Genomic DNA, 25,234 nt, shown 5'->3' on the forward strand with positions numbered 1-25,234 from the left:
TGCCATTTTTTTTTCTTTTTTTTTATGCTCACCATTTGTTACACATCTATCACCCACATACGTTTTCTGTTCCTCATGTTCTCCAGGTGAATTCATTGTTACTAACCGTCTTCCACAGCATGTTGTTGCAGACTGAAACTGAATGGCACCTTGTTTTTTGGTCTTTTTTAGGAAATGGCTTGGACCCAGACGAACCTGTGCTGGAGTTCAGTCTTGGTGAGTTTGTTTTCTATAGGGTGTTGTGCGCAAACATGTCACAGTGCATACAACCACCACCCATGGCCTTTGGGAGCTGCAGTACTGGACCCACTGGAGGGATGTGTTGCCATGCAGCAGCCACTCCTGCTGGGCCTCCAGGACACACAGCAGGCCATCACAGGCAGGCTAACAGCATGGGTCTCAGCTCCCTCTGGATGTTTGCTGCAGTCTGGTTAAAAGGAGCAGTGGTTGGCTCCTCGTGTTTCTGAGAAGGCACATGGTAGCCCGGGGCACTCTGACCAGCCTGTGCTAGTGAACATTGGGGGATTGGTGAACACTCTCTGACCAGCCTGTGCTAGTGAACATTGGGCACTCTCTGACCAGCCTGTGCTAGTGAACATTGGGCACTCTCTAACCAGCCTGTGCTAGTGAACATTGGGGGATTGGTGAACACTCTCTGACCAGCCTGTGCTAGTGAACATTGGGGGATTGGTGAACACTCTCTGACCAGCCTGTGCTAGTGAACATTGGGCACTATCTAACCAGCCTGTGCTAGTGAACATTGGGGGATTGGTGAACACTCTCTGACCAGCCTGTGCTAGTGAACATTGGGGGATTGGTGAACACTCTCTGACCAGCCTGTGCTATGAACATTGGGGGATTGGTGAATACTTTTGAAGTTTGCCAGTAAGTGAAAGAGAGAGAACAGATGGGAAAATAAAATAGTAAATCTAGAAGCATGGGACCCTCTCTCTGACATCATGCTGATTTACGTCCATCTGTTAGAACACCTGGTGTTTAGTTGAAGCAGTTAGATTCATTAGGGCTCTGTAAGCATGTTCCATGTTTCAGAAGATGTCATTCTGCAGTTCTGACAACACAGTGTTATTAAATGGTATGAGCTAAGTGATGAATGTTTTTTAAACAAGACTCTTGACTCGTCTTTGAAAGTGTTTTAAACGTTGGTCGGAATGAAAAGCCAATAATGGCAAAACATTTTTTATGCACCTCAGTCAGAAACCATACATATGTCAGTTGTTTCATTTTAGAAAGGTCACTTTACATGCTAATTATTTGTACTTAATGAAAGGAAGTGGTGTAGGCCAAGTGTCACATTTCCTCACTATGTTTGTCTGTGTGTGTGTCTGTGTGTGTGCGTGTGTGTGCGTGTGTGTGTGTGTGTGTGTGTCTGTGTGTGTCTGTGTGTGTCTGTGTGTGTCTGTGTGTGTGTGTGTGTGTGTGTGTGTGTGTGTGTGTGTGTTATAGCCTGCAGTGAGCTCATCACACCATCTCTCGACCGCAAGCCCAACACCTTTGTGGCTGTGAGCTGCACCACACCGCCTCAGGTCTTCTGGACCAAACACGCTCAGACCGAGATCATCGAGGTGAGATCATACTGCTAACCTTACTCCTCTGAATATGCTTCCAGCTCTCTCACCACAACTCACTACCTCCTAGTTCAAGCAGCAGTGAGGAGTTTTGGTCGGAAACTAACAATCGTACTGAAAAAGCATACAAAAACTTCACAAACGCCAACAACAGCACAGGACGCTAACTTGCGTCTTTTGGCGATATAGTTGGTAATGTCTTGCTGTAAAAGCTTTTTTTTTTATTATTTCTGGGTGGTCTGACCCAGACTACAGTTCCAAAGTCCTTATGGGCAAGTTTAGGGACTTGGCAGCCATCCTGCCAACGCCCCCGAGCAGCTATTGTGGGCAAACAAGATCAGGCTCCTATCTAAATTAAGAGGGGAGAGACTCATAACTACTATAGAATGGTCAAATAGACCTTAAAAGTACATAGCTGGAATCACTGTTTAAATCTCACATAAACGGCATAAACAGTGTTTTAGTCATCACTACAATAAGGTTAAATAAATACTTTATTTTTTAGCTTGATTTGCTTATTGCACATGCACCAAAATTCACTGTGCGGCTATTGCTATAGTAACGATGGAAATAAACAGAGCATTCAGTTGAGACACAACATCATTAATGCCTTTCCTGACAATGCTATTTCCTAATGGGCTCTTCATAATACAGGGCAGGACTTCCAGTTACAGTTCCGTCATCTTCCGCTGCCTCCCACAGTCATTTTTCCCTCAGTCATTTTTCTCCTTCCTTATCATGTCTCTAATAGTGCATAGCCTCGACAGCTAATTGGAACGACAAGTGTGTTTATCTGTCCTTCTGTATCTATATTTGACACCAGTACTAGTTGTTTATAAACATGCTTCAAAAAGTGACAACATTTTTGCATATTGTCTCTCTAAGAGATAGACTAACTTGTTACATTTGTCTTTAGACAATGACTTAGGTTTACCTTTATACCCAATTGACTCATAAGACAGCTTTCTTTGATTAACAGTGTTGCTCACCGTACCCTCCTTTTCCGTCTCTGCCTTTCTGCACAGGGCACCAGTAACCCCATCTTCTTGAGCAGTATTGCCTTCTTCCAAGACTCCCACATCACTCAGCAAACCCAGCTGAAGCTGTCTGTGTATGACGTGAAGGACCGTTCTCAGGGCACGGTGAGAATCCCTCATCTTAGTCCATGACGGATAGTGACAGTTCTGGAATGCAGATCAACAAACTCTAAGCGCACTGAACCATGCTATAAATGTGTCATAATGAGTTTTTATTACCTGAAACATTCTGCACAATTCTCCACAGCAGCTGTTTACAATACAACTGAAAACAAATTGTCAACTGAAAAGTTATCTGTTTCAGTGTCAGGGCTAGCATTCATGCTAACTATTTAATAACTTGTTTTTCACCCTCCTCCCTCTCCTCCTGTGTCTCTCCTGCCTCAGATGTATTTATTGGGCTCAGCTCTGTTTGCTGTTAAAGAACTCCTACAGGATAAGGACCACAGATTACACTTGACGCTAAGGTAAAAAAAAAACTGATCTCTTACTCTCCCAGAAGCTGAGCCTCTCATTTATGGATTTAAATGCATAATGTCTAACATATATTCTTTGGGAGAACTGTGTGTTCTCTGTGAAGTTGTTTTCCCGATGATTCAGCTTTGATTCAGATGACATTTGATTCATTTTAATTATGGACTGTGTCAGTGATGCCCTGCCTGTTCCCAGGTCAGCAGAGAACGTGTGCGTGGGCAACATCACCCTCATCGCCTGGCAGATGGAGGAGCGACGGGATCAGAGGAATCCAGTCTCACGTTTACCAGACACCATAAATGGCAGGGTGAGCTTCCCCATAGTCAAGTGAACTATAATGGAGGAAATCATGCTGTGCTTTCACCAGAAAGCTTTTAATCATTGTTCACCTAATCCCACTTCTGACACCAGTAGATTAGTGAAATATATACAGTATAAGTTCATGTCTTCAATACTAAAGAAAGGTAAGGAGAGGTGTTCTCCTTATTACAGGACACAGAACACTGTTATGAGTTAAAGATGTAAAGAAGTAATATGTGTTCATGTGGATTTGTGTGTTTTCTTTATGTTGCCATAGACGGTTCTCCCTGTGGATGAGAGCTTGACAGAGTCTTTGGGAGTCAGAGCCAAGTATGCATCATTGTGCAAAGACATATTCCTACGATCAGGTAAAGGGTTCAAAGAACACTCCTGTTCGCTTTTTCTTGTTGGGAAAGTAGAGTTGGGGGCAGTGGTGTTGGAGGAAATTCACAGTTTTGAAATCTCTCCAGCCAAACCACCACACCCCCCGCCCTTCTCTCTTCTTGCCTGCCCACTGCTACACCCTTCTCTTCAGTGCACTTGAGTGGACTGAATTATGTTCACAAGCACTCTAGGTTCACAGGCAATGGCTGTCGCTATCAACTATGCATGAGAAATGAGAAATGAGAAATGAGAGATGCCACCCACATAATGTAATGCTCTACATCTGCTCAACACAATGCCACTTTTAGATGATCTTGCCTCACTAGGTGATCCTGTTGGGTCATTGTGACATGTTCTCAGGATGTATTAGCTGAAGCTGGAGTGGCGGTCATTCGAATGCTTTTCTATGAAAAACACCGGGCATATACCAAGTTATAACCATGTACTGTATAATCTATTATTAATCTATGACTAATCTATGACTTTGATCAGTACTTAAGTAGATGAGATATTTGACAAGGGCATGTCACCAATCCCAAGATGTTGACATGCGCATGTGGTGTCTCTGGTTATGTGATGTCTCTGGTCATGTGATGTCTCTGGTCATGTGATGTCTCTGTTCACGTGATGTCTCTGGTCATGTGATGTCTCTGGTCACGTGATGTCTCTGGTCATGTGATGTCTCCGCTCAGCGTTTGGAGGCACCATGTCCCGTATGTACCGCTTCCCCACCACGGACGGCAACCACCTGCGCATCCTGGAGCAGATGGCCGAGAGCGTTCTGTCTCTGAACGTCCCGCGCCAGTTCGTCAAACTCCTGCTGGAAGAGGACACTTCCAGGTGAGAGTCTAGCCCTCGTCTGCACACCTGTGGCGTCCTATATTACCTCCAGAGACAGAGAAGGTTCTCTGTAAGAGGCTGGATGTTATGCATTGGGTTTGACAAAGTATGAATTTAAATACTGCACCTCTGCAAACACTGCATCTGTTACTGTGTTTGATTTGCTAGACTTGTAGAAATCAACATGATTTTCTTTCATGAGGCCCATAAGAATACAGTAACAGCTTTATGAGCCTTTGTCTGTATCTGTCCTCAGAGTGTGTGAGCTTGAAGAATTAGGGGAGCTGTCTCCGTGCTGGGAGAGCCTTCGGAGGCAGATAGTCACTCAATATCAGACCATCATCCTGACCTACCAAGACACTCTCAACAACTTACACAACTACAAAGGTAAGGAGCAGCCAACCTACAACTAATGTAACTTACCCTCTTCTCAAGAGAGTGTTGAACACCAATCATAGAAGAATTCAGCTATCTCTGTGACGGCTTGTCCACAGCTCAATGGCCGCGAACCTGTTTCTGAATACCAGCTAACAAGCTCCTAGGACACTGAACAATGTCCGTATTGGCAAAGTGCACTGGACGCTGGCAGAACAAGCCACTGAGAGCCTTGCTCCGTCCCAGGAAAGAGTTGTAACCTCTGGAGTGATTCAAAGGTTCTCAGTGTGCTGTCATTCACACATATCCCCACCCCTCACCTGTGGGTGTGTCTTCCAGGTCCCTCATTCAAGGCCAGCAACCTTAAAGCAGAGAGGAAGCTGGAGTTTATGCCCACGAACCTCCATGTGCAGCGAATGAGAGTGCAGGATGAGTCTGGCTTTGGTAAGATTTCACTCTCTCTCTCTCTCTCTCTCTCTCTCTCTCTCTCTCTCGCTCTCTCTCTCTCTCTCTCTCTGACGGTCTGTCTCTGTCTGTTGCTTATTATATCCTCCATTTATCTCTCACCATCTCTCTGCACTTCTGCTTATGCGAGGTCCACCCTCCTGACCTAGATTGAAATGATGGGCTCATGTGAGTGATGGTGAAAACTCCTCCTACTCTGCCCTTCATCTCCTAACCTTTACTAAGAACAGGGTATAAATAGGGGTTTAGGTGGACAATCTGTCTTCCACGCATATACACCCTCTCTCTCTCTCTCTCTGTGTGTGTGTGTGTGTGTGTGTGTGTGTGTGTGTGTGTGTGTGACACATTGCTGCAGGCTGAACAGTTCTATGTAGTCTTCTCTCCCTGACCCTGTAAAAGGTGGAAACAGTGTTTCTGGCAGAGAGCCACTGGGCTCTGAGATCCATATTAGGGCTTTTGCTCAGCGCTCCCCTCCTTGTCCCAACTCCCCTCATGAAACAATGACCTATATTAGGCCATGCATGTCTGTAGGTGCGTGTCTCACTCTCTCTCCCTTCTCCCCATCTCTCTCTCCCTCTCCCTCTCCCTCTCTCCCTCTCTCTCTCTCTCTCTCTCTCTCTCCTTCTCCCCATCTCTCTCTCCCTCTCTCTCTCGCTCTCTCTCTCGCTTTCCCTCTCTTTCTCTCTCCCTCTCTCTCTCTCCTTCTCCCCATCTCCCTCTCTCTCCCTCTCTCTCTCGCTCTCCCTCTCTCTCTCGCTCTCCCTCTCTTTCTCTCTCCCTCTCTCTCTCTCTCTCGCTCTCCCTCTCTTTCTCTCTCCCTCTCTCTCTCTCTCTGTCTCTCTCTCTCCGTCTCTCTACCTCTCTACCTCTCTCTCTCTCTCTCTCTCTGCTCATCTAAACCGACACTAAACTCTTTTCCCCCCAGACCATACGTATGATGTGGTGACGATTGGCGCCCCCGCAGCCCACTGCCAGGGCTTTAAGAACAGCGGCCTGAGGAAACTCATCCAGAAGTTTGAGGAGGCCAAGAAAATGTGAGTGTCACTGGAAGCCTGCATATGTCAGCCTGGCTCTGCAGCTCCTGTTTGCCTCTAACAGCTGATCCAGGATCTGCATCCCCCATGTTCTTTCAGCTGTAATTATGCTGTTCAAATCATGGAATCTGACCTCAGATCCAGCTGTGACTTGACATGACATGACACACGTGCTTATACAGTGCTTGCTGGCTGTCGTCGCCATAGCTCCATACAGTGTGAAGCTTAGTGTGTGTGACATGCTGTTTTTAAAGTTTGCTAGACTTAAGTCCTTTAGCATCTTAAGTCATTTAGCATCGGTTTAGGCATAGGATGTTAGTTCCAGTCTTTCTGTGGAGTTGTGGGCCTGCTAGCAATTTAAGTGGTGTGTGTGTCAATACACTGGTTATCATGTGGACAGTCAAACTTTGAGTGCAATGCTGTTTCAATGATGGCACTATTTAGCTTATGTCTGCCAAAAGAGCGTGTAATCGTTCAACATCGTACACAGTCACACTCCATGTTATTTGCCAGCTCTGTCACCAGAAATGCAGGAGCAATGCCAATCAGCATTGTGGTTATGCATGTTTTTATTTGTTTCATTTCTTAATCCAAGGCTTATCATCCGTTCAGTGCTTACATGCGGCTGTGGGCTGTACTTAGTGGCTTAAGTGCATCATATTTTTATGAACTATTTATTCATTGATTATTTAAGGTGCATTATTGTTTTTTTCTGGCTTTTGAAATGTTGATTTTTGTTTTCTGGTCAGCATTTATGAGGAGGAATGGTGAGTTCATTTGTACCCGAATGCTTTTCTTTGGTTCTTTCTTTCCCCACTCTTTCTGTCTGCATGACAGGGTCTTGCCATCCTCATCTGATTCTACCTGTCACATACAAGCTGCTTGTCCATGTATATGTCTGTGTCTGTAAATGTCTACAGTACCAGTCAAAAGTTTGGACACACCTTCTCAAGTTTTTTCTTTACTTTTATTATTTTTCTACTTGTTTTGTTTAGTACATCATTCCATATGTGTTCTTTCGTAGTTTAAATGTCTTCAGTATAAATCTACAATGTAGAAAATAATAAAAGTAAAGAAAACACTTCTCCAAAAAATGAAAGGTGTGTCCAAACTTTTGACTGGTACTGTATGTTTACACGTGTGCATTCAATCACACTGTTGTGTTTATGGACTTTTTCACATCATTTTGTGGAAGAATCAGTGTCTCTGTGCTCCACACTGTGCACTCGTTTCTCTACTTGTTTTCCTGTCTCATTAGAAACAGGTCTGTTCTTTCAGCCCTGGGTTAACCGCACGTGTTGTGGATTGATTTCAACTCTGTGATTTGTCGGCAGTGCTGAGTGAAATAGTTACAGTCTCACGACTACCACTGTGTGTCTGTCCTGCATCCCCATCTGTGTGTTGGTCCCAGAGCCAGTTTCAGCCACACTCTCTCCCTCGCACACCACATCTGCTGATTTCAGTGGGGATCTCCCAATCTGGAGCTAGAAGGAAAAAGAAGAAGTGAAAAGGCAGTGTGGCTTGTTGCCATATTGTCGTCATCCTTCAGGGCTAAGTCCAGATCATCAGTGCTCACTCACAGTGCTTAATAGGAGACAAGGACTGGAGTTTAGTCCTGGAGGCTGGACAGGGGCCAGAAGTAGTCTGACTGATACTTCTTACACAAACACATGACATGACACATACACACACACACACACACACACACACACACACACACACACACACATACTCACACACACACACACACACATACTCACACACACACACACACACACACACATACTCACACACACACACACACACACACATACTCACATGCACACACACATACTCACACACACACACACATACTCACACACACACACACACACACATACTCACACGCACGCACACACACACACACACATACTCGCACGCACGCACACACACACACACACACACACAAACTTATATATATGCATGCATACAATGTCTGCACATTGGGATAGCATTTCTAATCAACTTCAGAGCTGCCGCATTGAGTCACGAGGTTAAAGAGGAGTGTGCAGGGCTTAGGCATACCTGTGAGTCATGTTGTGTTGGGTGCAGGGCCACGGGCCTCCTCGCTGTGGGCTCGATGTGGGAGTGGGAATAGCCTGGAGGAGGGATGCTGTTGATGTCAAACGGCATAGGGAGTTATGTAAACATACCGCCCGCTCACAGAGAGTATTCCTGTGTTCACTGCAACACTAACACCATCCAGCGCTGTCTGTCTGTCTGCGCGTGTGTGTTTGTGTGTGGGGGTGTGAGACAGAGAGAGTGTGTGGATACATCTGTTTGTGCTACTGTGTGTTTGGGTGTGTGCTGCAAGACAGAGAGCTATGTTAACTGAGAAAGAGAGTGTGTGTTTGTGTACATGTGTGTAGTATTGTGTGTGTGTGTGTGTGTGTGTGTGTGTGTGTGTGTGTGTGCATGGACGGTGTGCATATTGCACATTGGTGTACCACATGAAAGGCCAACACCCACTCTTGGTGAAGTGCAGTGTCTCTATGTGAGCTTCTCAGTACCAACCGTCAGTGGTGATGTCAGGTGGGGGAGGAACATGCTGAGTAGGGTTACTGGAGGATCTCTCACAGAAATAGATTTACAGAAAGGGCTGTTGCATGCAGTCAGCCTAAATAGTGTACGGCTTTGTAGTGTAATGTCGTAATTTTGTATTGTAATGTGTTATTTTTTCTTTTGTTTGTTTGTTTTAAAATAACTGCTATTTTGTATGTAATAACAGCCATGGATTTAATAATATATTTAATCAACTTAAAGGTGTGTAGGAATGTGACATTGGTCTCTCAAGTTATTATTAAGTAGTTCACTGGAAATCAATCCTCAAGCTTACAACGGTGCAGATGCAATGATGGGATCAACTGATAAGCTGATGCATGCTGATGACTGTTAGGCACTGCAAGTGGGCATTGATGAGTTCATTGATAAGTGCATTGATGAGTGCGAAACTCATTTTTGATAGCCATGTTATGCACCTGGTGGGTGCTGGCCTTAAAAGTCTGTGGTTTGTATTTTTGTGTGCGAGCGAACTTGAGTGTGTGAGCTGGTGTGGTTATAGGTGTGAATATTGGAGTGTGCGTTTGTGTGTTTCTATTAACCCTTTAACGCCAGTTTCTCTCTGGCTCCCTGCAGCAGCTCACTGTCCAGCTCGCAGTCCATAGTCTACATCCCTCAGGACATCGTCCGTGCCAAAGAGATCATCGCTCACATCAACACCCTGAAGACGCAGGTCAGCTACTACACTGAGCGCCTGTCCCGCGCTGCTAAGGAACGCTCCTCCAACGGCCTGGAGAGGACTCTCGCCATCCTGGCCGACAAGGTGAGCCTGCTGGCCTGCAGACAGCCATGGATGGGACGACTGTGGCTGAACATATAACGCTTGCGGTCAGAGAGTTACTGGTAGTTTTCTGAGTTAGGTGGTCAAATCTGAAAATAAGTTGCAGTTTACTTTCAGAATTCTATCAATAGGATGTGAGGTCATAGGTGGTTTTGTCTGGGGCCCAGAGTTGTTGTGACAAATTTGAAGCATCTTGGCCGAGGAACCATATCGTTTATGTTTTGTCATTTCTTGCAAGTGCCATTGTTTTTAGTTATCAGGGCCCTTCAGTGGCGTAGTCTATGTGTGCAGAGGGGGATTCATATATCTAACTGGAATCAGTGAAGGTACATTTCTCATTTCCAAGGCTGGCTTGTTTATTTCATTTTTCCATACCAAATGACTTTAAAAAAAACTCAGACTCGCCCTTTAATTAGCCTCATCAGTTTAAAGTGAGTTTATTTTAATGTGAGTAGTCTGGGGATCTTTCTCAATATCAGAATTGAATGGACTGAAGCTGATGTCGAGCCTCAACAGTGAGTTATTATGCACCGTGCATACTGGGCTGCTGCTTCTAACATCCTTAGAGCCGTTCCCTCTCCTAGCCTTCATTTTATTGAAGCTGACTTTTATTTCTCTGCACCCAGTGGAGTATTGATCATATGGGTGGTTGGAAGAGCCATATTGATTTCCTGAGGGGATAATTGATAGGTCTTCCTTGGCGCTACACTTCTGCTCACGTATTGAACTGTGTCCTTTAGAATAGATCACCCTAATGCTGAACAGAATCGCTGGGTTCCTATCTTTTCATTCTTTGCATTCCTCTGTATGTGGCCATGTAACCGTCTGACATTTCTGGAAAAGGAGTGGTGTAGCATAGCTGGGCTTCTGGGCTGGATATTAAACAGAAGGGGACGATGACTGTCTTCCGCAGACGCGGCAGCTGGTGATGGTGTGTGACTGTAAGCTGCTGGCCTCGGCCATCCAGGCCCTGAATGCGGCACGGCCGGAGTACATCGCCTCCAAGGTGTCGCCCTCTGCCGACGCGGAGCAGGTGGTGCTGCGCAACGACCAGGACACTCTGCTGGCCAAGTGGAGCGGCAGCAACAGTCGGACCTCACTGCATGTGGACTGGCATGAGGAGGAGTGGGTAAGGAGGGCAACATCACCCACAGCCAGAAATGGCCTCTGAAGGTGTGGTTGAATGTGGATAAGAGTCTGGAGTGTATAATCCATGTGTGTGTGTGTGTGTGTGTGTGTGTGTGTGTGTGTGTGTCCAGGAGAAGGTGTGGTTGAATGTGGATAAGAGTCTGGAGTGTATAATCCATGTGTGTGTGTGTGTGTGTGTGTGTGTGTGTGTGTCCAGGAGAAGGTGTGGTTGAATGTGGATAAGAGTCTGGAGTGTATAATCCGTGTGTGTGTGTGTGTGTGTGTGTGTGTGTGTGTCCAGGAGAAGGTGTAGTTGAATGTGGATAAGAGTCTGGAGTGTATAATCCATGTGTGTGTGTGTGTGTGTGTGTGTGTGTGTCCAGGAGAAGGTGTGGTTGAATGTGGATAAGAGTCTGGAGTGTATAATCCGTGTGTGTGTGTGTGTGTGTGTGTGTGTGTCCAGGAGAAGGTGTGGTTGAATGTGGATAAGAGTCTGGAGTGTATAATCCAGCGCGTGGACAAGCTGCTCCAGAGGGAGCGTCTGCACAGTGACAGCAGTGAGGACATGGTGCACAACGAGCAGCATGCCACCCCCAAGAAAGGTAACGAGAGGACGCGAGTCTTCTGGATAAACCCCTTCTCCACCGAGGACTCTTCCTCCCACCTGTCACCATCCTCTTCGTCGTTACCCTCCTCACAGCATGTGCAGCAGTCAACACCATCATCACTTTCATCGCCATCATCGCCATCATCGTCGTCATCATTCTCATCCTCACTGCCTGCCCTCCCTGTTGCATGCCAAGCGGGCTCTAATAGAAACTCTACTAACTGTAGGTTTTTTCACTATTATTTTATGTTTTCTGAACATTTTTGTTCATTTGTTCATTTATTTTACAGTTCTATGGCAGCATTTGTCTCCACAACATGCCTTCTTCCTTGATTAGCATTAAGTTGTTTCTACTGCTATTATCAGCTAAGCACTACCTCTTGTATACCAAAAAACCCTATTAAAAAGCATACGGTGTAGCATGTCAAACATTTGAAAAGCGATAAAAGCTACGTCAGCACAAATAGCTGTTCACATAATGAGTTTTCAGGCTGTTCAGAATTTGGTTGTGATGTTGAGCTCCTTCTCAGCTTCAGGTGCATGACCATAGGGAGTGCAAGTAGGGTTCAGGTAGATTATAGTGCATCAGCCCTCTGATCATCAGTATTCTCTGCACTCTCTGTCTGATCCCATCCCTCACTCCCCCCCCCCCCCCTCCCTCCCTCCTCCACCCTTGCTCTCTCTTTCTCTCTCTTTCTCTCCTCTCTAGTTTAGCATGTCCTTGCTTTGAGATGTTCAAGGGTCTATATGCGTTTTGATCTTTCCTGTGTGTGAGCCCCCCCTCTCTCTACTCCACTCATGTTCCTCTTTGCATGAAACACGTCAGATTGGAACATCGGCACATCTGAGACGTTCATTGACTCAAGACGTGTCATTTACATGCTCTGACATTTTAACATCCTGTTAGCTCTGTAATATTGTCAAAATACGACAAATGATGATTGTTTCCTCTCAGTATTAAACATAATTGGTTAAATATGGAATAATTACATTGTTTGATCATATGATAAGTATCATGAAATGGTGTTCATTCCTCATGATATGTGTGTGTGTGTGTTTCAGTGCAATGTGAATCTCTACTGTGTATGTAGTCCTCCATAGCAGGGCTTCACTACATGTGCTCGTTCTCATGTGTAGCAGCTTCTGTAGTCTCTGTGCGTCCTCTAGACTGTTGTCTTCACAGGTCTTGGGTCAGCTTCTGTAGTCTCTGTGCGTCCTCTAGACTGTTGTCTTTACTGAGGTCTTGCATCAGCTTCATCACCTGTCTTATCTCAGTTTCAGTGTCCAAGTCAGTTTTGTTGTTGGCCTGCCGGCAAGCATGTGCTGTATCAGCCATACATCCGCTGTTTGACAAGCCAGCCGTGCATTTCCCTGGGTGGACTATGTATTGATTTTGGCTCAGTGGTTTTGCCTCAGTGCAGTGGAGGGATTGCGTGCGCTAGCTCTCTGAGGCGCAGTGTTGCTAAGCACCAGGAGCTCGGATGTCAGAGGTCAGTGAGGGTCAGCGAAAGGAGATCTGAAAACGGTGGTTCTGTGCTGAGAGGATTCTCACTACTGCCCTCTCAGAAACTGGTTAGTGTGGATGTCCATCCAAAAGCAACTGGTTAGTGTGGCTGTCCATCCAAAAGCAACTGGTTAGTGTGGCTGTCCATCCAAAAGCAACTGGTTAGTGTGGCTGTCCATCCAAAAGCAACTGGTTAGTGTGGCTGTCCATCCAAAAGCAACTGGTTAGTGTGGCTGTCCATCCAAAAGCAACTGGTTAGTGTGGCTGTCCATCCAAAAGCCATAAGTGCTTCTATATAGCCTGGAGAAGGACGCTCAGGTTTGATGAGGCACAAGGAAGGCCATGTTATTTAAAATGATCATAAAATTATTTACAGTTTCAGGATTTATTTATAGTTTCATTTATTTTGGTGGATAATGCTGGGTATGTTCAGTTTTTATCTTTTGGTTGAGATTTGTACGAATAGAATTGATTTGGGGTATTTTTGCCTTTGCTTTTCTTCCACTGGGCCTTGTTTTAATCCGTGTGTTTAGGTATTGAGTGCAGTTTTGTGTGTTTATTGGAGGGGTTTGACTGCTCTTGGGCCAAGCCTTTTGCGTTATTGGCTCTCCTGTGTGGCCTACTGGCCAGGCTCAGCTGTGCTCTTTGTGTTGCCATGTTGTTTGTGTGGCGTGTCTTAACCATGCATGATGCACCTCCACCCCTCTAGATGGCAGTCCAGCAGGCGAGGAGGCCTCCGCAGGTAAGAGTGCTCCCCCCTCCCCGCTTCTGTCTCTTTGGCCGCAGTGCTTTGGCTAAATGTCACCAGATCCTCCATTCTTTGTCATTCTTCTGTGTATGTTTGTAAAGTAAATAAGAGAGTGATCAATTATTTAAAGACATTAGATAAAGTCTGTGCCCAATAAAGTAATACATTTTATGTTGGAGAGACTTTCTGGAAAACCACATTCCTTGTGTGTGTGTGTGGGTGTGTGTGTGTGTGTGTGTGTGTGTGTGTGTGTGTGTGTGTGTGTGTGTGTGTGTGTGTGTCAGGTGAGTGGAGTGAGGCTCTATACCCACTGTTGACTACACTGATGGAGTGTGTGGCCATGATGAGTGACAAGGCCAAGAAGTCCATGGTGTTCCTGCTGATGCAGGACAGCGCCCCCACCATTGCACTGGACCTGAGCCTGCAGTACCGCAGGGATGTGGTCTTCTGCCAGACGGTATGCTCACTCACTCATGTGCACACAGACACACAACACAGGAGAACAATCCCATCAGGGCCTTTTACTCGCACCCTTCTGTGTACATGTAGTGGAATACACATTCAGTCTAATCACACATGTCGAATACTGAATCACACATGTCGAATACTGAATCACACATGTCGAATACTGAATCACACATGTCGAATACTGAATCACGCATGTCGAATACTGAATCACACATGTCAAATACTGAATCACACATGTCGAATACTGAATCACACATGTCAAATACTGAATCACACATGTCAAATACTGAATCACACATGTCGAATACTGAATCACGCATGTCGAATACTGAATCACACATGTCAAATACTGAATCACACATGTCATACTGAATCACACATGTCGAATACTGAATCACACATGTCGAATACTGAATCACACATGTCGAATACTGAATCACACATGTCGAATACTGAATCACACATGTCAAATACTGAATCACACATGTCAAATACTGAATCACACATGTCAAATACTGAATCACACATGTCGAATACTGAATCACACATGTCGAATACTGAATCACACACATGTCAAATACTGAATCACACATGTCAAATACTGAAATAAGCACTGTGACTGAAGATTTGGGTTAATATCCTTTTGGACTTCCTATACTGATAGTGTGTAGTGTAATGTATGCATCACGTGTTCCTCTTTTTCTTTCTCTTTCTCTTTCTCTCTCTGTAGCTCACTGCACTAATCTGTGGGTTCATCATCAAGCTGAGGAACTGTCTCCGTGACGATGGGTTTCTGAGGCAGCTCTACACCATCGGCCTTCTAGCTCAGTTTGAGAGTCTCCTCAGCACCTACGGTAAGCACTTGTTCTTCCACACACCATACATACATGAGGCCATACACACACCATACATACATGAGGCCATACACACTTGTTCTTACACACACCATGCATACATAAGGCCATACACACACCATACATACATGAGGCCATACACACACCATACACACTTCTTCTTCCACACACTTCATACATACATAAGGCCATACACACACCATACATACATGAGGTCATACACACTCGCACCATCATGTCTAGTAGGTTAAGATGGATCTTACTGTGTGCGTTATCCATGTTGTGTGTCTCAGGAGAGGAGCTTTCCATGCTGGAGGACATGAGCGTTGGCGTCAACGACCTGCGGAATGTGACCTTCAAGGTCACACAGGCCAGCTCCGGCTCAGCCCCCGACATGCTGCCCGTCATCACAGGCAACCGTGACGGCTTCAACGTCCGCATCCCGTTGCCAGGGACCTTATTCGATGCACTGCCGCGCGAGATCCAAAATGGGATGCTGCTAAGGGTCCAGCCAGTGCTGTTTAACGTCGGCATCAATGAGCAGCAGACACTGGCCGAGAAGTGAGTGTTGGGTGTTGGGTGTTGGGTGTTGGGTGTTGGGTGTTGGGTGTTGGGTGTTGTGTGTTGCGTGTTGAGTTAGGGTTGGTGTTGAGTGTTGTGTGTTGTGTGTTGAGTGTTGTGTGTTGAGTGTTGAGTGTTGAGTGTTGAGTGTTGAGTGTTGTGTGTTGTGTGTTGGGTGTTGTGTGTTGGGTGTTGGGTGTTGGGTGTTGAGCCAAAGCTGAGCTGTGTGTTATGGACATTATCTGGGCATTATCTCTCTCTGTGATAGATGTATTGTGAATCATGGAGAGATACAGTATAATACTACATACTTTGACATGCTGTAGATGAGCTCCTCTGCCTTCACTTATCGTGGCTTTTTTGTTTCTAGGTTTGGAGACACATCACTGCAGGAGATCATAAACCTGGAGAGCCTGGCTCGCCTCAACTCTTACCACGAGCAGTTCAAAGAAGTCTTACCAGAGGACTGTGAGTCACAGAGTAGCGCTTCATCATGTAGAATCACTGAATCTCGTCCACACAGACTGAATTCTGTTCTCTAAGTCTGTATCAGTGGCCATCAACTCTCTGGTTCCCGTAGGTTTACCCCGTTCCCGGAGCCAGACGTGTCTCCCCGAGCTGCTGCGCTTCCTCGGGCAGAACGTGCACGCCAGGAAGAACAAGAACGTGGACATCCTGTGGCAGGCAGCAGAGGTAGGCAGGGCCTGAGGAAACATCCCACTGCACTGCACTGTTAGATCTCAAAGGACAGGCTGTCATGCCAGTGGTAGGGGGGATACAATACGTGTCCAGTGGCATCAGACAGACTAATGGAGTCTAGTGGAGAATCACCCATTCTTGGCCAAACCACCACATTCTCTCCTCTAAAACCAAGGTGTATCATTCAGTGTTCACGTATTTGTCCCTTAATACTTATTTATGGGAACACACAGTCAGCCCCAAGTGTAACCCTTTCTCGTCCTGTCCCTCACTCCCCATAAGATCTGCCGGCGGCTGAACGGTGTGCGCTTCACCAGCTGCAAGAGTGCCAAGGACCGCACGGCCATGTCGGTGACGCTGGAGCAGTGCCTGATCCTGCAGCACGAGCACGGCATGGCCCCGCAGGTCTTCACGCAGGCCCTGGACTGCATGCGCAGGTAAGACTTCCACACCTCTGCTTGAAGGAAGTGTTGGAGAAAGTGCAAACTGCAGGAGGACTGTGCATCTGGTAACCCAATGTTCCCCACCAAACCACTAGTTTAGTAAACAAAGCTCATGTAGACCCATTAAGAGCACCTGCTGGACCAATGGGAGATGTATATATTAGGAGTAATACATGTCTTTGAAGATTTGCCAGTTCTAAAGAATGTACTGCTGTTGACAGTTTCGGGGGCATCTCTGAACCATTATGTGGCTTATGGAAGTTAGTAAGGATCTGTCATTTCTCAGGGACTTATCATGCAGGGTTTGAGTTGCATCCGCTGCAGGTGATTCTGCAGATCGGTGACCAGTGCAGAATCAGCAGTTTAATTCCAACAGTATATAGAGGAGGGAGCTGAAGCGGGTTAGTCAAAGACATATGTAACCTCTAGACAAGGGTTCTCTGCTCTGCCCCCTGCTGGCCATGTTTTCAGCCTTTCCCTGCTCTGCATGCCTTGCTGAAAGGGTCAACACTTGATTAGTGACACACTTGATTTAGTTGACAAAAGCATTATAATGGCACTGCAATTAGGTGTGTCTGGAGCAGGGCGAGGATTGAGGGCAGTAGCAGGATGAAGAACCCTGGCTTAAGACAAAAAGGACATTAGTTAAGTCTAATTCCAAGCCCATTTTTCAATATTACTACGTCATAAACATTCTACCTCCCCTACCTATAGCCTCCCCTTGTAGTATTCTCTGCTCTGTCATCCTCTGGAGTTAGCACTTCCTCCCTGTGTGTCCTGCCCTCTGTCTGTCTGTCTATTTGTCTGTCTGTGCTGGCTCAGTGTGTGTGCAGTGTGCCCTGTGTGCCCTGCTGCTGCTGACGGACGCTTCCGCAACTCCCACTGTTGATGTTGATGTTGATGTTGATGTTGATGTTGATGTTGATGTTGATGTTGTTCTTCTCCATGGCGCTGCTTCTCTCATGGGCTCTTCCATATCACCTGACACCCTTCTCACCTGCACCTCCACCTGTAGTCACCACTTGCAGGGATGAAAGAACTAATAGGTCGATGCAGAAACTGGGGGGGGGGGTGTTGTTTTGGGACTGGAGACTATAAGAAGGAGTGCCCCTCCGGTCTGGGCGCAGTCCAATGCATCCTAGCCTGGTGGACTGGTCCTCCACTGCATGTCCTACTGTTCACCCTGTTCTCTTCTTCTGCATTGACCAATACTGCATCACTGCAGCCCCATGCACACACCAGCACCGCTGTTAAATGCACATACACCCAAACACAAAATACACAAGATAAAGACCATGCTTCGTCCGTGCTGTTTCTGCACGCACACACACACACACACACACACACACACACACACACACACAGAGAGAGATCTGCAATGCTGTGAATGTCCTGTTGTGGTTCACCTCCCTGCTCTACCCCCTCTCCATGGGGCGTGTTCAGCATCAGTGCTCCCATTCTGTCCGCTCTCGGTGGAAGGCTCCTCTTCCGGTAGGCTGTGGGTGAGCGGAGGGGAGGATGTCCTGTCGGGATGGAGTGGTCGTCATCGCCTGGGTTTCCATGAGGCTGTCACCACTCTGTCCCCCCTGCCCTGCCCTGCCCTGCCCTGCCCTGCCCTGCCCTCCCTGAGCTGCACTCCCTGAGCTGTCCAGCAGGGGCTGTGTGCCTGTTTGCATGCTGGGGGGGGGGAAGCGAGGCAAGCTTGTGCTGCATGTCCTGGCTGGGTTCCACCCCCTCCCTGTAAAGCTCCGACCCCATATCCCAGTCCATCTTCCTTCCCCCCTCCCCCTGTCGCTGTCTCAGTGTGGATGGGGCTGCACGGACCACCATCACCGCTGCTCTGAACACACAAGCTGCTGCAGTTTCATTTTCTGTTTTCTTTCTGTGACTGAGATGCAGACCCCTCAATATTTAGTTTTGATTCTCTCTTTCTCTTCCTGTCTGTCATCTATGGTGTCTTGTGTGTTTCTCATTTTTGTGATGGCTTGTGTCTCCCCCTGGTGGACATTATGTTTTTTTTGTGTGAGGTTATTTTTTTTTCCATGTATACTTTTCATCTGTGATTTCATTTGTTTCTGTGCTCCACTCATACTTCTTACTCATCTTGCTGTCTCCATTTCTCCACAATCTCCACTGCCACCCTTGTGGCCACCATACTGGTACCATTCGTTTATCCTTCTTTCCTCATGGCACCCTCTCCGTCCCTCCCTCCCTCCCTCTGTGTGCATGTGTTCTCTCCATCTGTTCTATCTTCTCTGTTGTTCCACCGATTCCCTCCCCTCTCTTTCTCTCTCTTTTTGCCTCTTTCGCTTGCTATCCTATCTTCTGCCTCTCTTGATTTCCCCTCCGTCTCTCCCCCCCCCTCTCTGTCCTCCTTCTCCCTCTCCTCCCCCCTGGCTCCCTGTGCACCTCCTCTCCTCCGCAGCATTGGGACGAGGGAGGGGGTGACCCAGAAGAACCTGAGTGGCGTGCTGCCCGTGCGGGACCTCAGGCTGGACCCTGCACTGCTCTACTCCCTCCCTCTGCTGGCCCTCAGCCCCAACCTGCTCTTCGTCTGGCTCTTCCTCAGCGTGGCCTTCTTCCTGGCCAAACTCCGCTACAGCTGAGGACTCTGCCCCCCCCCACTCTCTCTCTCTCTCTGCTTTTCTCTCTCTTTCTAACTCTTTCTCCCTCCCCCCATCTTTTACCTCCTCCCTCGTCACCATGCTCAGAGACAAAAAAAGGTCTGACAATTCATCCTCAAGGCGGAGGTCTCACGCCCTCATCGTTTAGGTTCTGAAACAGCCTCACTCTGCCAGAGCAACCTGCTGCCCTCGCTGGATGCCTCACGAGCTGAGCTGAGCTGAGCTGAGCTGAGCTGAGCAGGGCAGGGCGCCCCCTAAAGGTCTACGTGGCTCTCGCTGTCCTTCCTCTGCCTTATCTCACCTCTTTGAGATAGCTGCAGAATAGGACCGCGAGTGATACATTTGTAAAATAATTTATAGAGAACAAATGAACATTACAGAAATTCCACTCATATCACCGGGAAGGAATAACCATACACAGAATATTTTAAACAATGAGTTATGGATATTATATTATTGATATGGATTATATTATTGATATATGCATTCCGTTCTTTTGTGTTGTGACGGCTTTTAAGAGTTTGCCAGTGCACTTTTGCTGTCTGCTGGCTTTATACAGATATGTTTGTTTTTATATTTATACATTTATTTAGTTGTTATTTATTTATTTATGAATTCAGGTAGTGGATATTTCCTTGTTGCTTGCCTCTGCCTTTGTCTTCCACTTGTGTTCATGCTTCAAGATGGAGTCTAGCATCGAGTCAGGCTTATTCGAGTCAGGCTTATGGAGCTTTAAAATGCTTCAAGATGGAGTCTAGCATCGAGTCAGGCTTATTCGAGTCAGGCTTATTCGAGTCAGGCTTATGGAGCTTTAACATGCTTTAAGATGGAGTCTAGCATCGAGTCAGGCTTATTCGAGTGTATTATGGAGCGTTCACATATGCTTCCTCCAGACCAGTGCAATGCTCATGTCCCATGGGTTCCTTCTTTCTTATGTCTTCCTGCGTCTTCTTCCACTTGACCCACCATGCACTTTTTAGGATTTTTAGCGGGTTTTCTTGCCGTGGCTTGCGTCCTCACACAGAGAGTGGTTGTGGTAGGATTGTATGAGATTGTAATATGCTTCAGGGGAAAAATAATGGTACTACAAAGGTACGATATATCGGATATGTTGGATAAGTCGTTATTTTTGTACTGGCCTTGTTGTTATATATTATTATCTTTATTTTGATCTGCCGGTTTTAGATGTGCAAGTATTGTCTGCTTATAGTTCCAAAGTCAGCCAGAGTATGTGTAGAGGATAGATTTGGAGGAAATATAGGATATACGTATGTCGGATCTATTTATTATTGTGCCAAAATACGCACCGTAATCCATCCAGTGCCACACATAGGTCTTACATTGACATCTAGCTCTGCAAGTGACTCTCCCACTGATTAACCCCTAATGATCCACAAGCCAAAACTATACAAACCAGAGACCTATGTGGCAACACAATCAAACGAGTGCCAAAGTTTCCTCCCTGGCTTGTGTAAACATAAAAAGACTTGGACTGCAGCCTTACCCAAATCACATGAGGTACTTTAAGAAATGATGATGATCCTTATATGGTCTTCACTTTGGATATGAGGTATTGTAATACCTAATCAGATACAAACAATCTATTGTGTTCTCGTTAGAAATGTTTGCCCAAAAACATGTTTACATAGATATAGTCCTTATCAATACTTTGTTATAGATTATTACATAATACACTTTGTTGGCACTTTGAAATTGTTCAAGAGTTAAGGATTCGATGGATTTTATATGAATGGGACTTGTTTGTTTTGCTGCATGGTAGAGATTTTGAGTTTCAAATGAAACTCTGATGAAATGAAATGAAAGATTTGTACAGTGAGTTCTCTGGAATCACATTTTTCTATAAAAGAGTATGAACCATTTGCAATGCTACTGTTTACATGATTAGCTCTGAACTATATGCAGTTATCTATTCAGTGTATTTTTCTTTCTTTTCTTCTGTGAAATCTTCTGTGTCTCCTTTTTAGCTTTGTTTGCAGCTTTCCCTCAGATCAGGTACGAATGGGAAGATCTGATTATAACTACCTCTGTTCCTTTGCATCGTAGTGGAATTGGCCATCCACAGAACAGACAGCTTTTTTTATGCTTTTGGTAGTCTGTGGTGGTGACAGTTCCTCCTGTATGTGAGGGATTGCTAATGTTAAGTATTAGTGTAGGGGAACACAATTAAGTCGATAAAGAGAGCTGGTCAAAGCTTCCCCTGCTAGTTCACAGAGGTTTTGCAAGCCTACTGTGACTCCAGTTGTTCTCTCATTGTCCAGCCCAGATATAACTGCAATATGAGATGCTAAGGAATAGCTTTTGTTTCCAGAGAAAAAGGTCATGTCATATTATGACTGCAGTACCACCAAAGCCCATTCGTCTAGACAAATACTGGTCACTTTGCTTGTCATGCATTTTCTGTGTTTTAATGGTGGCAAGAACTTCTGTTTCAGATATGGATTTGGATGTTTTTTACTTTTCTTATTTATTTCTTGATCTATCATAGAAAATATTCTTACATATAATTCAAATGAAGTAATAAGGTTTTTCTTGTTAAGTTGTAAAGAAAATATATTTATATTGTTGTGCAGTATATCCATACAAGTATAAGGTATAATGTGTTTGTTTATTATGGTTGTTTTTTCATGTATATTATTATAAAGTATCCTCAGGCCATATCCACTAATGGATTTGTCTGTACTGGGGTCAGGTGTGGTGGGATGTCAGTCTTGGCTTAGAAGCATGACTGGACCTCTCACTCCTGCCAGAACTATAGAGGACTTTGGATTGGGACAACTGAGGGGAGGATTTAAAGCACAACTGAATATCAGCCCCTTTTTCTCCACCACTGTTTTATAGTGCAGTACATGACCCAGAGACATATCTGAAAATAATTTGCATTTAGCTTGATGCATCTTCACACCAATACATTATTGATAATGAGATTTGACTGATGAATGCTCTGTAATTACGTTAATATTAGACACAAGAGGCGCCGTTAAGAACTGATGAGAAATAGCTGGAGTCATGAGAATGGTCTCGTGTACACCCTCCCTCGTCTAGTCACAAACTACATTTGTTTATTACCCTGCCTCCCCCATTTACCCTGCCTGCTTACGCACTCCATTGTGTGTGTGTGTGTGTGTGTGTGTGTGTGTGTGTGTGTGTGTGTGTGTGTGTGTGTGTGTGTGTGTGTGTGTGTGTGTGTGTGTGTGTGTGTGTGTGTGTGTGTGTGTGTGTGTGTGTGTGTGAGCCTACGCTAGCATGTGTCCTCATGCCCATTGGATGCTGTATACTTTATGATTTTGCAGGTTTTTTTTGGTTGTGTTTGTCATCTTTAACACTGGCCCTTTGTTGTCCTGTTTTTGTCTTTTTTTCTGTTCTTTCTTCACTTGCTGTCATCCTCTCTGTCCTCTTCCTCTCCTGTTCTCCTCCTCCTCCTCCTCTCCCCCTAGCGAGGGTTGTCGGCGTGAGAACACCGTGAAGAACGTGGGATGTCGCAAGTATGCCTTTAACTCACTCCAGCTCAAGGCCTTTCCCAGGCATTACAGACCTCCGGAGGGGACCTACGGGAAAATAGAAACTTAATGAGACACAGACAGACACACACACACACACACACACACACACACACACACATACCTATATATATACTTCAATTCTTATGCTATTCATACAGTCACACAAACGTCATATATCCACTGACATGCACAAAAGAACAGTGTGTCCAATGTAGATGTGTTAGATCATCATACTCTAGTCACTGAAGTCCTGTGTGCACTTTGAGAAATATAGAAATATATATGTATAAAAGTGGCATTCCCATAGATACTGCGTACTCCTAAATACATACCAGTCAGACTATGGAGCACTGAAGATAACTTCATGTTTTATTTGATCTAAAATATATGTGGTATTTTATCAAAGTATACTGCCAGATATCAGTGAAGAGTTAGTTATCCAGTTGGAACATAATGAGCAGAATTAAAAACTTGGATGCAGACTGTCTTCAAAGTTTTGCTTTATACACAGTGGCATTGTTCAACTTAATGAAGTCGGTGCATAGCATTTGCTTGGCCAATAGAGCCTGCCACAGACCCAGCTGAATAGATTTCAGTAGGTAGACCACAGACCCAGCTGAATATATTTCAGTAGGTAGTCCACAGACCCAGCTGAATGTATTTCAGTAGGTAGTCCACAGACCCAGCTGAATAGATCTCAGTAGGTAGACCACAGACCCAGCTGAATAGATTTCAGTAGGTAGTCCACAGACCCAGCTGAATAGATGTCAGTAGGTAGTCCACAGACCCAGCTGAATATATTTCAGTAGGTAGTCCACAGACCCAGCTGAATAGATCTCAGTAGGTAGACCACCCAGCTGAATAGATGTCAGTAGGTAGTCCACAGACCCAGCTGAATATATTTCAGTAGGTAGTCCACAGACCCAGCTGAATAGATCTCAGTAGGTAGACCACCCAGCTGAATAGATGTCAGTAGGTAGACCACAGACCCAGCTGAATAGATGTCAGTAGGTAGACCAAACGCATCATAGTTCCAGTAACAGTTGATCCGTTACTGATTGGGATTTCAAGGTTCTTGAGTATCTGCATAAAAGCTGGTTCTATTCCTTCAGCTTTGACCCTAACTTTTCCTCCCCTATTACAACAGCTTTTTTAATTCATGACTTCAAGGGATATAGAATAATTATTTCGAATGGCTGTGGCTATGGCTGTGAATGCATAGACTGATGCAGTGGTAGAGAGTAACCTCCCCCAGACCTCGTACACATTCAGCTCTTTCAGCCATCGCTAGTTGTGTCCACTTCAACATGGCATTATTGTTTGTTTTGCAGTATGTTTTCCATGCATTTTCAGTACTTTAACATGTGACACGGGAATAAAGCAAGCATTTAAAGTTCGGCAATAGAGAAAAGAAGTGTCTTACTCTTGTGCATATAGCCAAGCTTCGTGTCCCAGCGTGACCAACAGCAGTCCCCCAGGTGTGCTCATCCTCACTATGAACTGTGAAATGCAACAGCCTATATGATGTTATTGTGGTGCATCTACTTCTGTGTCTATATTATTTTTATGCATATAAATATCTTATTTTTGTCTTGAATTTCTTTGGTTATCCATAGAGCTTATTTTGCATTACAGCATTTAATATAGTGGTGTATAATTTACACTTGCTAAAAATGTATTTAGATTGGATCTGTATTTTTATTTATTTCTTTATATTGCACTGAACCATATTGTGTGTCATATTCTCTTACAAACCTGTATAGGTCAGATTTTTGCTGTAAAGTATGCTTTTGACAATATGCGATTAAAAAGAGAATATGATGGAATTCGATTTTTGTTATTTGTTGATTGTGACTGATTGTATTATATATTGGCTAATTAGTACTTGACAAACAGACATATCCTGAGAGAAACCATTGTAGTTTAGAAAGAAGTGTCGTGTGTACAGGTATCAGCTCTTTGCACGCTCAAACACACCAATGTCTCATCTCAATGCTTGAGCTCCACAAGACACAAAATGTTTCAAAAAGATTAAAGCTACATGATTCAACTCAAAATACCTCTGAGGTTTCAGTACAGTACAATATGTCACCGGTGGTTTTTGTTCCTTCCTCCAAAACGTAGATTTCCTCTTGATGTGGTATGGCCATATGCTGTAACACGAAATTGTTATTGTTTACCTTTCCATCTGGACTGGATTGTT

The 25,234-nt window shown here is 45.1% G+C and overlaps 1 protein-coding gene across 11 annotated transcripts in view; it reads left to right on the forward strand.

The window, feature by feature from the left end:
- Positions 1-24,857, forward strand: part of inpp4ab (inositol polyphosphate-4-phosphatase type I Ab) — a 37,630-nt gene extending 12,773 nt beyond the window's left edge. For 4 of the 11 annotated variants that reach the window (XM_031558207.2, XM_031558208.2, XM_031558205.2 and 1 more), the window contains 22 exons: positions 172-216; positions 1,465-1,583; positions 2,612-2,728; positions 3,011-3,090; positions 3,293-3,404; positions 3,675-3,765; positions 4,474-4,621; positions 4,878-5,008; positions 5,336-5,440; positions 6,387-6,495; positions 7,245-7,262; positions 9,670-9,856; positions 10,788-11,003; positions 11,466-11,832; positions 13,823-13,855; positions 14,146-14,318; positions 15,060-15,183; positions 15,477-15,744; positions 16,115-16,212; positions 16,325-16,437; positions 16,726-16,880; positions 22,966-24,857. In XM_031558207.2, the coding sequence (XP_031414067.1) occupies positions 172-216; positions 1,465-1,583; positions 2,612-2,728; positions 3,011-3,090; positions 3,293-3,404; positions 3,675-3,765; positions 4,474-4,621; positions 4,878-5,008; positions 5,336-5,440; positions 6,387-6,495; positions 7,245-7,262; positions 9,670-9,856; positions 10,788-11,003; positions 11,466-11,832; positions 13,823-13,855; positions 14,146-14,318; positions 15,060-15,183; positions 15,477-15,744; positions 16,115-16,212; positions 16,325-16,437; positions 16,726-16,880; positions 22,966-23,098 (2,942 nt within the window). In that variant the 3' untranslated portion in view covers positions 23,099-24,857. The remainder of the gene's footprint in view (positions 1-171; positions 217-1,464; positions 1,584-2,611; positions 2,729-3,010; positions 3,091-3,292; positions 3,405-3,674; positions 3,766-4,473; positions 4,622-4,877; positions 5,009-5,335; positions 5,441-6,386; positions 6,496-7,244; positions 7,263-9,669; positions 9,857-10,787; positions 11,004-11,465; positions 11,833-13,822; positions 13,856-14,145; positions 14,319-15,059; positions 15,184-15,476; positions 15,745-16,114; positions 16,213-16,324; positions 16,438-16,725; positions 16,881-22,965) is intronic. The other 7 variants (XR_004162666.2, XM_042702825.1, XM_042702826.1 and 4 more) reach the window with 7 other exon arrangements.
- The last annotated feature ends 377 nt before the right edge of the window (positions 24,858-25,234 follow it).

The sequence above is a fragment of the Clupea harengus genome, chromosome 21 (genome assembly GCF_900700415.2).
Source record: "Clupea harengus chromosome 21, Ch_v2.0.2, whole genome shotgun sequence".
Lineage (NCBI taxonomy): Eukaryota > Metazoa > Chordata > Actinopteri > Clupeiformes > Clupeidae > Clupea > Clupea harengus.